The sequence below is a fragment of the Choristoneura fumiferana genome, chromosome 16 (genome assembly GCF_025370935.1).
Source record: "Choristoneura fumiferana chromosome 16, NRCan_CFum_1, whole genome shotgun sequence".
Lineage (NCBI taxonomy): Eukaryota > Metazoa > Arthropoda > Insecta > Lepidoptera > Tortricidae > Choristoneura > Choristoneura fumiferana.
In genome coordinates, this window is record NC_133487.1 from 10,729,779 (window position 1) to 10,742,209 (window position 12,431).

The window sequence follows — 12,431 nt, forward strand, 5'->3', positions numbered from 1 at the left end:
AAGTTAGTGTAGGTAAATAATGTATTCCTTGTATAAGTTGCAAAGTTTCCTGTAATTATAATGAAGTGTAAAAGTTTTAATCAGTTCAGTTATTGAGCAATGTTTCCTTATGCCATGGCCATGTAACATACATGTTCATAAAGACATTTATGAAGAGTACTTAAATTGGCTTATAATATATTTCTTTAATTTTTAAGTATTGCTTGCACTAACACATAAGTAGTTAAATATGTTGAAATTTGAAATATTAGTGAGAATAAAGAAATGTCCTTATTATTTGAGTGACAGGAATGAAATAACGTAACTTAATATGTTTACTAATAGTGCAGTATAGTAGGGTATGAGTAATAGTTTTTTTTTCCAGGTCTGCCACCATGTTCAACACCGGAAACTATAACACTTATGAGGGTACTCATCCTGTTGTGCTTTATGGTGCTTCTTTGTTCTTGCGTGGGCGTGCTTATCAACGTCACTAGCCTTAATAGTAAAGTAATCAAGATGTTGAGAAGGAATGCAGTCCCGAGCATAATGTGCGTGTTTTGGGTCATAGCTATTGTGGGAGTTTGTTACTACACAACTGTGGTATTGGGGATGGCAAACAACAACGATCCCAATACTATACAAGTGGATTACGAGTATGGTTTTTACACAATCACTGGAGCAGGTAAGTCAACCAACTGTTTGACTCATTGCATGAAAGTGTAATGAATGGTTACTCATAATTTGTAACTGGAAATAAAATAAAAATGTTACCTAAGTTAAAACATGTATTGTAACAAAAAAAATATTTTTTCCTCATTACAGGTGCTCTGGCTCTGTTAGCATCGGCTGCTAATTTGTGGGGAGCACCTTTATCTAACGAGGAGGATATTCAGCGGCGAAATTTAATGGAGGACTGGGATGGTTATGAGGCCCATAGTGTGGGGCCTACGCCGGCTGTGCCAACCCTGCCGCCTTATACGCCGAGCGCGGACTACGTCCCTTCAGCGAACCCTACATACGCGCCCCCAATCCTCGGCGCGCAACAATATTTTCCGTTTGATGACCTTTCCATACTTCCACCACCACCGCCTTATACCCCTTAAATTAATCGTTACATTACCCGTCTTGTCTCTGTTCTTAACATCTGGTATGATACTACTTATGAAAAGTTTTAAATAACAGTTTGCTTAATTTTGATATGGTATCAATTCTCAGTTATAAAACATTTTGTAAACATACTTTGTTGCTCTCTTGTAAACTGCAAAACATTTCGAACGACCTAACGTTAGTCTGCAGGGCTACTACGAAATTCGAAAGTCGAAGTTCGTATCGTACCGTCCCGCCGACGCTTATATTATTTAATACGAGAGTGAGAGGAACGGTACGATACGAACTTCGAATTTCGTAGTAGTCCTGTTGTCTTGTCTACGAAAGTGATGAGAAGTTACTTTTGCCTTAGTTACGATATAACTAAACTACATAATATTATACTCTATAATTGTAGCTAGATATCTGTAAAGTATGCCCCCAAAAACTAGAAAAGTTTGAAAATATGTATTATATACCACTAGACTAGCAGTCCAGGTCGAAGAAAATATGAAATAAAAGTAGTTTTAATGTTATAATTAAAGATAGTTATAGTTTATTTCTAAAACGTGCGTTAAATCTGCATCAGATCTCAAAGATGTGAGTCTCCATTTAGATAATGAAAAAAAATTGTTCCAAACAGACTTCACCGTTTTTGATGCAAGGCAAATAAATATTACAATATAAAAATTAAATGTTATTTATGTGTAGGAGAAAGCATAATACAATATTGTTCTCTTTTTGTATATGTATATGTGGTTGTGAGTTGATTACTCTTCACTTCAAATATGTGATTTGCCATTTTAGTGCCTATTCATGTCGTACTTCTTGAAATGCTTTAAAAATTATATTTAAAATGATTATCAATTTGGTTTTTTGTGTACATATAGGTAGCATATATACTCAGCGGCACAAAATTTGGCCCACCCTTCATACAAAATTACCTATTTTGCATACATTTGAGGGCCAGATTTTTTGCCGCTCAGCATATTTTAACCCTATTGTAATTAAGTATCTAAATTTTTATTTTTTAGCGTAAGTTGTGACGAAACAAGCATTTTCTCATAGTATAGCTCTGCTGTGTATTTGAATAGTATTGTGTTAGCATGTATTTGACAGTAATTATTGGTGTCGTATGATTGGAACTCTGTTTATGTGTTATACATGCAAGAAGTTTCAAGGCGTCTGCTACTATAAGCGGGTGCATGGCGCGGACGCCCGCACAGCGAGCTGTTTAATGTCATCTAATATAGCAGCGCTGCATAAGGCAGGTCATCGCAACGCAGCGCTGCTCTATTAGATGACATAAACAGCACACAGCGCTCAAAGCAGTGGACGTCCTTATACCTATAAATTTTAAGATGTCCTGATAATAGTTCATTCAACATATCTAAAAGCTATATGGATTGTTTTAGGAACTGTATCTTAATTATTAGCAAAATAACGCTACTGATGTCTTGGTTATTTTACCATCAGCAGACTGCTGCAGTTACTTATGGATGAAGACCAAAAAGTTTGACCAAGATAAAAGGTAGCTATCCAAATAACAACTGACTGGGAAATTAATCTGTTCTGACACGAAAATTACCTGATTTTTTAGTTAATTTTCATGTCACAACAGAATTTTTATACAAATATTAACTATCGGCGTTAAGGCATCGAACTTTTTGAACTCCACCCTTAGGTATGTGTCTACTGGTTGTAACTGGGTCTGTAACAAGTCATTAAATTCTCGCATTGCCAATCATTAATATTGTTGGACCTTGCAATCACATTCAGTCTTGTTCTATTATGTATTTTTGTTTAATGTAAGTGTTGTCGGAATCGGGTAGAATCGATGGAGTTACATTTCCAAAAATCGAATTGAGTTGAAATAATTTGACTATTTGAATCTGGTTTCACAATGTGTTTGCTGTGTGATTGGATTTCTAAGAGCTTCTAGAATAAGTATCTATTAAATTATGCTCCTGTCACAGATTCATCTGCATAAATTAATAAATCATTAAGCACCACAGCAATTCATTGTAGGGCCGTTCCTATATTAGGCAAGTATTAAAATAATATGTTTGTTAAGGGAGTTCAAATTTTAATTAATTACTGTCATAAAATTACATTAAAAATAACAGGATATGTAATGTAGCGCAGGTAGTGTTGGCAGTATGATATTCCATGTTACCAAAAATATATAATTGTTATTAGTTTAATTAATTGTTAATGTATAGATTTATTTTAGGTGTAAGGTATAGTTATTCCTGGTTACACAGTCAGGAAGTTTATTTTTACATGTAAAGCAAAAGTAAGATTTTATTTTTGTGTAAGACCAATATGCAATACATATCTATAAAACACTGGGGTTTTTATTTACATAAAATATTCCACATTATGATAGAAAAAAACTTCAGTAAGATGATAATAAAATTTTCAAAAATAAATAACCAGAAATTAATTATAACAACTAAGACTTTTTCGGTATCAGAGTAATTAGTTTATCGTTCAATTCTTGTTTCGTCTCTTTCTGTATTCCTCATACATTCTTTTTTCGTCTTGTTCGTTATCTGTCCCTATCTTCCTAAGTCCAATTCTGTGACTTTTTTTTCGTCACCGTCTTCCTAGGGCTATGTTTTTGTTTGTCGCTCTCGTTTTTAGTGTCATTCGCACTTTGTCTTTAGTCACATTCTTTTTTTGGCGTTTTTGGCAACTCGTCTTGTTCTTTTTTTGGCACTTTCGCTACTCGTCCCGTTCGATATACGTCTTTTCTTGGTCTTTTCGCTGTTCATATATTTTTGGACCGAATCGGCTATTCATATTTCATACTTAATAAACCAATTGAATTTTTGGATTTTTGAATTTGCCTATTTATGAAAAACCCGGGTGGTACAACCCGGGGGTCATAATTAATTTGTTTGTTTTTATCACGTCTTAACCACTGAACCGATTTAGATGAAATTCAGTATACAGATAGTTTGAGCCCTGGAGAAGGACATAGGATAGCTTTTATCCCGGGTAATAATTGCATAGATCGCGCGGGATAGGCATAAACGAATTCTACGCGGATGGAGCCGCGGGTAGCGGTTAGTACAAATGTAAAAAAATAAATTTAGTCATGATTGTATGTTGCACTCTGGTAACCTATCTACTTGGTAAATTTTCTTTTTAATGTTTACACATCCACACAAGATGAATAAAGAATGAGTGACAAATACAGAATGAGACAAAACAAGAATTGAACAAAAAACAAATGAGACAAATAATAATAAATTACTCTGATACCACTTTTTCTTCATCTCAAAAATATGGGTGCTGTTAAAGTAGGAGACAACCAAGAATGAATGCCAATGATACTTCACAATTGCATGAGGGTTAGAATTATCTTAGTTCATTCCAGGTTGATAGTTACAAGTTGTACTTTAACCACACTTAGAAATACTTTTATACATCTTGGGGCTGGGGCATGTGACTACAGCCATAGGCCAAAAAAACACCATGTTTTTATTGATTTCCATTGACTTCAACAGACAGCTCAGTTCATTGATTGAAACAATGTGATAGTTAACTTTTGGGACACATGGATTCTTTTTGCATAGGTGCATAATAATAATAAAGTTCACAATCATTGTAAAGATGAAATGAGGGCTATCGTTTTTTGTCTCACTAGATGGCGCACTGTTGCGTGAGGTTTTTAAGTGTCGCTTTCAGAGTCTGTTAATACGGACGTTAAAACAAAGTTTAGATTAAAATCATATTGAATACACCTTATAACCGTACCATAAAAATATCCAGCAACCACAGTGTTGCTTAGTCCCGTTTTGTTCGGAAAAAAAGGGAGGACAAAAGTTTCCGAAAGACAAAACTGTCTCAAAACACAGACATTCATTGCCCCGTAACGCATAATTGCCATAATTAATTTCAGGTAATGCAAAATATTCACAAAATTATTCTAATTATAAATAAACCCGCCCACCCAAAAACTATGAGATTTGACATTTCGGAGACCTCACGCTACACTAGCGCCTCTAGCGGCGAATTCATTCGCGATAGCCCTCATTGCAATAGTCACAAACTTGCCAAGTGACATATATGTGAATAAACTCACTTCTTTGGCTAAATATGTATCTTTGCATTAAAATCTTTTAGTTAGACTTGAATAAAGAAGCTATTACACTTCATTATCTTTTGAACAGTAAGAGCCAGGTCACTAGTGTAATATTCTTAGTAGTTAACTACTTTTGACATATATGTTTGGTTTAGCTAGTCTCAAAAATATGTACAAACACAACTACTCACAAAAAACTCAAGGTCACAAAAATGTGGTAAATATATAGAAAACACATTTTCTAACATTAGGTGGATCTATGTATATTGTTGCTTTTAGCTACACATTATTTAGGAATATTACTTTAGCTCGGGCAATTCAGTGAATCGTTCTTTTAATGCAGTAAGATCGAAGTTTGCATCCATCTTTGCTGCTGAGGTGGTTTGTGTTGGTGCTACAGGAGCCCTTTGGGCAGACTCTTTAGGGAAGCTCTCTGTGGCCATACTTAGAGTAGAGAAGTTATTTTCATGAATTAAATCACTGCTTGTCGGAAGATTTAAGTACCTCACTCTTTCTTTTTCTAAATAATTGACTCGCTCTTTAAGTGTCATGTTTTCATCCTTAAGTACTTCCACTTGCAGCACCAACTGATCTACAAGAGAGTGCAGGTTTTGGCTAAGAATCTGCAATTCTTCTACAACAGTTTGTTGTGATTTTTCAGTTTTTAAACCATCTGTAACATCTCCCTTAGATACTATATCTTTTAACAATCCTTGACCCACCGGACTATTATCATTATGTGTTAAAAAGTGTAAAAGAGAGTCCGTTTCATTAATAGCTCTGTAGATGGCTACTTGCAATTTTGCATATTCATGACCCTGGAGGTTTGTAAATGGGTCTTTACCAAGCCATTTTATGTTGTCCATGGCTTTTTTAACTCGTGCATATTGCTCTTTCTTATTCTTTATGAGGTCTTTTTGCTTGAGGTGATAACTATGTTGCAGTGTGATGGACTCTAGTGCCACTGTAGAAGTGGTCGATTTCATAGCGTCCAGTAATAACTCTGCTGCGTGGTGGTGGCATTGCATGGCCTCGTCATATCTATTGCTAATGAGGTGAGCGTCTGCGCGGCGATGTTGCTGGTGTGCCTATAATTAAAAACCAATATAATAGAAACAATATTGCACATTGCACATAATATTTCGCATTTGCTAATTTAGAAAATATTGTTTAGTTTACTTACCAAATTGAGGGGGTGTGATTCCATTTCAACTAAATTAAATAAAGTTCAAGTTTCTGGTTGCCTAAAATGATATAACAGTATAACTTTAAATGGCCATTATATATTTCAAATTAAGTTTTTCTTATAACAAAAACAAGGTACTTTTCAAGCGAACGTCACGTCATACAATTTTAGGGTGACACTTTTTCCCGGCCCGGATAATACCGGGATGGAAATACCGACCCTGTTGTTCGTGTACACGCCCATAGAAGCTCCTGTCAGTTTCTATGGGCGTGTACACAAAAAACAGAGCCGGTATTTCCATGTCGGTGTTATCCGGGCCGGGAAAGAGTGTCACCACAATTTTATTCTGCTCTGCTGTCATGCTGTCATGGTCTTGTCTGTCATGGTACTATAACTACTAAGCTGTCATGGCTGGCATGTTGTCTGTCATCTCATTGTCCATTAAGCTACCGTTACATATGCTCGATACTAGCATGCCACTAATGAGCATACTCATGGATTGTTTACATTATTTTTCTAGTAATAAGCATGCTAGTTTTGAGTATGCTCCTAAATTGTTCCTATTGCATAAATTTTGACTTAGATTTAAGTAAGTATATTCTTCTTTTGCTTTCAATTATTATTATTGAATTGAATTCTACTTTGACATTCTAAATTTATTTTTTTATTTTTTATTCTGTCTGACAATTTATTGTAATAAGTTTTTTATTTTTGTATACATTTGACGATCCTTTTGTGAATTTCTTGTAATTAACTGACATGTGTTTATAATGTATTTTTTCAAAAGGTAATAAATAAATCTAATCTAATCTAATCTAATAAGCATGCTCAAAACAAACACTCCGATAGAAAAAGGGCGGGAAATCTCGAACTGAGCGCGCGTGTTTTTTCTAGCTCTTCATTTTTTACATTAATTAGTGGTCAGCGTAGTGTAAATACGGTGTATATTTTTAATTATTTATTGTAAATACCTTTATTTGTGTACATTTCTTCTTTTTTGGTAAGTTTTTTAATATATTTCGATGGAGGAGCCCGATGACCCTGGGGGCGGTGTCCCCCAGGTTCATCACACCGTAACTATTAGTTCAATTAATAAACCAGAACCAGATAACGGTATGGATACTGACCATACAGATAGTTCCGTAACATCGGATAAAAATAGAAAACGAGTTTGCCCGTCAAGGAAAATATGCCGCCATTGCAATAAAAAAAGGCGCAGAAATAAAAATAAAAATCCGGACTATATTTTGACTGAAAATGATTGTAATTGCACTAATGATTCTGTAAACAAAGTTGATATTCAACCAATACCTACAACAACTATTAACAACTCTACCACAAATATGAACTCTCCATCTCCACCTCAGCCCACAGACACATTCAGAAAAGTTTATGTAAATACTGATTGCTCACCATTTGTAGTGCATGTACAGAGAATGCAAGATGCACCGAATGACGGTACCTCTATTCATCCCATTTCCTTTGGAAATTTCTTAAAGAAAAAGTCATTTAAGAACATCATTAATGGTAGTGTGAAAAGAATTGGGAGGAATAGAGTCACATTGTCATTTTCTCATCTTGACGATGCTAACAAATTTTTGAATGATAAAACCCTCACTGATAATAAATATAAAGCTTTTATCCCATCCTTCAGTGTAATGAGAATGGGAATAGTTAAGGGTGTTCCGGCTGAGTGGTCCCTAGAGGAGATCCTGTTGAACGTTTCTGTACCTTTAGGTACAGGAAAAGTAATTAAAGCAAGAAGACTGAATTACAAAACAATAGTAGATGGTTCAGCAGTTTGGAAACCATCCCAAACAGTGGTGTTAACATTTGATGGTCAAGTTTTGCCTAAAAGAATATTCATCTGTTATAATGCTCTACCCGTAGATCTGTACATATTTCCAACAATCCAATGTTACAATTGTTGCCGATATGGTCACACAAAAACACAATGCCGATCCAAACCATGCTGCTACAAGTGTGGCCAGGGTCACTCTGGGTCTACATGTGATGTTGAGGAGGACTGTGTTTCTTGCTTTTTATGTACTGGACACCATTTTGCAATAAGTAAACAGTGTCCAGAATTTGAAAGACAAAAAAATATTAAATTATCTATGGCACAAAGTTGTTTGTCTTACGCTGAGGCATCAAAGCTGCATCATCCAGTCAGCAAACCTTATGCAGATGTTCTATTATCTCCTCCACCACATCAAATTAATCAGTCTCAAATTAAACAGCCCAATCATCAGACTAACACACCAACATCATCATATTCATACAAAAAACAGTTTTTCTCAAGCCTCGAGATAAACCTCAATATCAAAAAGGTTATGATAAAAGTGCTCATAATGATCTCATTAAAGAATATGATATGCCTTCTACATCTGGCAATGGTACTGCCATTCAGAAAGAAAAACCCAACAACAACCAACCCTCCATTAGTGAGCTCATCCTTGAGCTTATCAAATTACTATCTTCTTCAAACATAATACCGAACAACGTTGCAGATATAATTAGTTTTATTTCAAATATTATAAATGTCAATAATGGCCAACAGCAGCCACATTCTGCAGTGGAACTGTCGCAGCATAAAGAATAAAAAATCAGATTTACTATATTTAATAAATAAACTAAATCCTTTTCTTATAGCATTAAGTGAAACATGGCTCAGAGCAGACTCATGTTTCAAAATTCCTGGCTATGCATGCCTCCGTGAAGATAGGTCAGACGGACATGGCGGTGTAGCTATTCTTGTAAAAAATTCATTTCATTTTACATATCATCCAATACCATCCCATAGCAGCAATTTCTCTATAATTGCTGCAATTGTAAATAATATCTGTATAGTTTCATTGTATATTCCTCATCCATCATTAGTTATACTTAGGGAAATAAAATCCATCTTAGTTTCACTTCCTTCTCCTCTTGTCATCCTAGGAGATTTTAATTGTCATCATCAAGCATGGGGATGTAGCGATTCAAGTGACTTCGGTGATGAAATTTTAGACATTGTTGACTCTCTTAATCTCTGCATACTGAACACTGGTGCACCCACACGCCAAACAGCTCCACATGAAAATACAAGTGCTATTGACTTATCAATAAGTAGTTCCTCAATCGCCAGTACATTGTCTTGGGATGTACTTCCATGTACCTATGGCAGTGACCATTTTCCAGTGATAGTTTCATTCCCTTTCAAAAATAAACCGTTCTTAAAAAGGACTTCTATGTTAAAGCATGTAATAATTAAAAATAAATGGGATGATTTTAAAAAACAATTGGACGATAAATTCAGTATCTTGCCAGATTTAAGACATCCTAGCCAAATTATAGAATCCTCCAATGCATTTGCCAAATTACTGACTGAAGCAGCAACTGAAGTTTTCCCAGTTAAAAAATCTTCTGGTGCTAGGATTCCCTGTCCACCATGGTGGGATTCTGAATGCAGTACAGCTGTAAAAAGGCGAAAAGAAATGGAGTTAAGATATAGGGCTAACATGAACGAGGAAAACTACAACGATTTAGTGACCATAATAAAAGAAACTAAAAAGCTTTTGAAGAAAAAGAAAGTAGATAGCTGGAGAAATTTTTGCGCTTCCCTATCTCCTAATACACACACCTCTGAAATCTGGAGGAAAATAAGGATGTTTAGAGGGGCTTTTGTTGATAACACTGCAACTAAAATAGAGCCTTCAGTAGTTGAAAAATTCTTAGATAAACTCGCTCCTCCATTTGTCACAACAATCCCATTGAAAATAGAGTCAGTTTCTTGCGACAGCGATAGCCAACATTTAAACAGTCTATTTTCACTATCTGAGCTGAAAAGTGTACTATCGTATGTAATTGACTCTGCACCGGGATGCGATGGCATTCCGTATTCATTTTTAGCAAATTCCAGCGACCAAATCCTAACCTATTACTTAAACCTTCTTAACTTCATTTTCATTTCAGGCAATATTCCTCCAGAATGGAAAACACAGTTGGTGTTGCCATTACCTAAACCAAATAAACCCGGAATGATCATAATTCACTCCGGCCAATAGCTTTATCGACCGTTTTACTTAAAATATTGGAACATATGGTTAAAAACCGCCTAGAGTGGTTATTTGAAACAAAAAAAACTCTACCGGACAACCAATTCGGTTTCCGCAAAAATAAAAGCACATCAGATTGCGTTGGTTTACTGGTTTCGGATATATTATTAGCTTTTTCTCAGAATAAATCGGTAGTAGCATGTTTTCTGGACATAAATTCGGCATATGACAATGTAAATATAGAGATACTTATAAATAAATTGGTAAAATTGGGTGTTCCGACACGCCTCATTAATATAATTTCAGCAATGTTTCACGAAAGGATTATAAAATTAGTCTTAGATTCTGATACTTTATACAGAACTGTTTGGAAAGGTTTACCACAAGGTTCCGTTTTAAGCCCATTACTCTTTAATGTATATACTCATGATTTTCCGTCTATTCTAGTAAACCCTGTATTATCCATACAATACGCTGATGATTTGGTACTGTACTGTGCAGATAGCAGTGTCAGTGACGCTTGCGCAGTATTAAATACCAATCTTAAGCAACTGAAGTGCTACTTAGATACAAATGGTCTGGAGCTATCCATCACTAAAACAACAGCGGTCTTATTCTCAACCAGAACAAGGAAGTGTGATTTGAATCTAGTTTATGATGGTGCATTTATTCCACTTAACAACGAAGCTAAATATTTAGGTGTAGTTTTTGACAGTAGACTCTCGGCCAAAGCTCATTGCACATATGTAAAGATTAGATGTGAACGGTCCCTAAATATTTTAAGATGTCTGGCTGGAGTTTGGTGGGGTAGTCATCCATTTTACCTAAAACTAGTGTACAATGCTGTCATTAGAAGTGTATTGGATTACGGGTCTTTTTTGCTTCGTCCAGGTACAGATACCGCATTTGAAATTCTTAATAAAATCCAAAACAAGGCATTAAGAATAATACTGGGAGCCATGAAAACTAGCCCTGTTAATGCGATGCAGGTGGAATGTGTCGATCCACCGTTACATTTACGACAGCAATTCCTAGCAGATAGGTTTATTTTCCGTTCCATGCAATTCTCAAATCATCCCATTATACCTAAATTATCTTCTCTTCAAAAAGAAATAGAAACATCTTCACACTGGCGCAATAAGAGTCCTCCTTTTATCATCAACAGTTACTTAAAATTTCTACCTCTGTCAAGTTCTACCCATCGATACACAACTCTTCCTTTATATAGTGTTAAATTTGAAGTTTTATTACTTAAGCCAGCGGTATTTCTTGATTTGGGTCTTATAAAGAATACTTCAAGTGCAAAGTCATTATTCAACCATTTCCTTGATGTCCGTTGGTCTGGGTGGCATTATATATACACAGATGCATCCAAACCTACATTATCTAGCTGTGTGGGAGTTGGAGTGTATCACCACCAGTTCAATATTGTGCAAAAAATTAAACTTCCCCCAGAATCCTCAGTTTTTACTGGTGAAGCTTATGGGCTTTTTAAAGCTATTGAATATATTCATTTGATGAAATTAGGAAAATCCGTAATTTTTTCAGACTCAAAAAGTAGCTTACAAGCATTACTACATCCTCCATTTAAACTAAAAAATATATATCCCATATTTTTTGATATTAGAGCTCTGTTACACGAGTGCAGTATCAAAGGTCTCGAGATTCAGTTTGTCTGGGTGCCAAGTCATTCTGGGATTTATGGAAATGAGAAAGCTGACAATCTGGCTCTCGAGGCCGTTCATTCCGGGGATCTTTTCCCCTATAAAAATTACACCCATGATCTCCTAGCCCTTCCTAAAAGGTATTTACGGAACTCCTGGGAGTTCTTTTGGTTTTGGAGTTCTCTAGAGACCGGAAATTATTATTATAATTTACAACAAAAAATTCCACTGAGACCATGGTTTTATAATTCAAAATTAGGCAGAAGAGAAACATCCATATTGACTCGTATGAGACTGGGCCATACGTGCGCCCCTTCTCATCTGTTTAGATTCAACATAATCAATAGTGAAGCATGTGAATGTGGAGCCGCGGTGGCTGACCT

The 12,431-nt window shown here is 35.5% G+C and overlaps 3 protein-coding genes and 1 long non-coding RNA gene across 4 annotated transcripts; 2 read left to right on the forward strand and 2 right to left on the reverse strand.

The window, feature by feature from the left end:
* Nucleotides 1–364: 364 nt before the first annotated feature.
* On the forward strand, nt 365–3,416 carry LOC141436030 (transmembrane protein 127-like; the record flags this gene model as incomplete). Its single annotated transcript, XM_074098866.1, is given in 2 exon segments — nt 365–664; nt 805–3,416. Coding segments are annotated over 2 exon segments (581 nt in total), but the record flags the coding sequence as incomplete, so codon positions are not given.
* LOC141436031 (nuclear receptor-binding factor 2) lies at nt 2,036–6,690 on the reverse strand. The gene is made up of 2 exons (XM_074098867.1): nt 6,345–6,690; nt 2,036–6,249 (listed from the first exon to the last, which is right to left on the reverse strand). Exons 1-2 carry the CDS (start codon nt 6,366–6,368, stop codon nt 5,461–5,463), a joined length of 813 nt encoding a protein of 270 aa, XP_073954968.1. The 5' UTR covers nt 6,369–6,690; the 3' UTR covers nt 2,036–5,460.
* A 584-nt stretch (nt 6,691–7,274) lies between these two features.
* Nucleotides 7,275–8,941, forward strand: LOC141436004 (uncharacterized). Its single transcript, XM_074098832.1, has one exon. It carries the CDS (start codon nt 7,370–7,372, stop codon nt 8,837–8,839), a length of 1,470 nt encoding a protein of 489 aa, XP_073954933.1. The 5' UTR covers nt 7,275–7,369; the 3' UTR covers nt 8,840–8,941.
* A 655-nt stretch (nt 8,942–9,596) lies between these two features.
* Nucleotides 9,597–10,201, reverse strand: LOC141436006 (uncharacterized). The gene is made up of 2 exons (XR_012452246.1): nt 9,970–10,201; nt 9,597–9,803 (listed from the first exon to the last, which is right to left on the reverse strand). It is a non-coding gene; the product is annotated as an uncharacterized lncRNA (long non-coding RNA).
* Nucleotides 10,202–12,431: the final 2,230 nt, after the last annotated feature.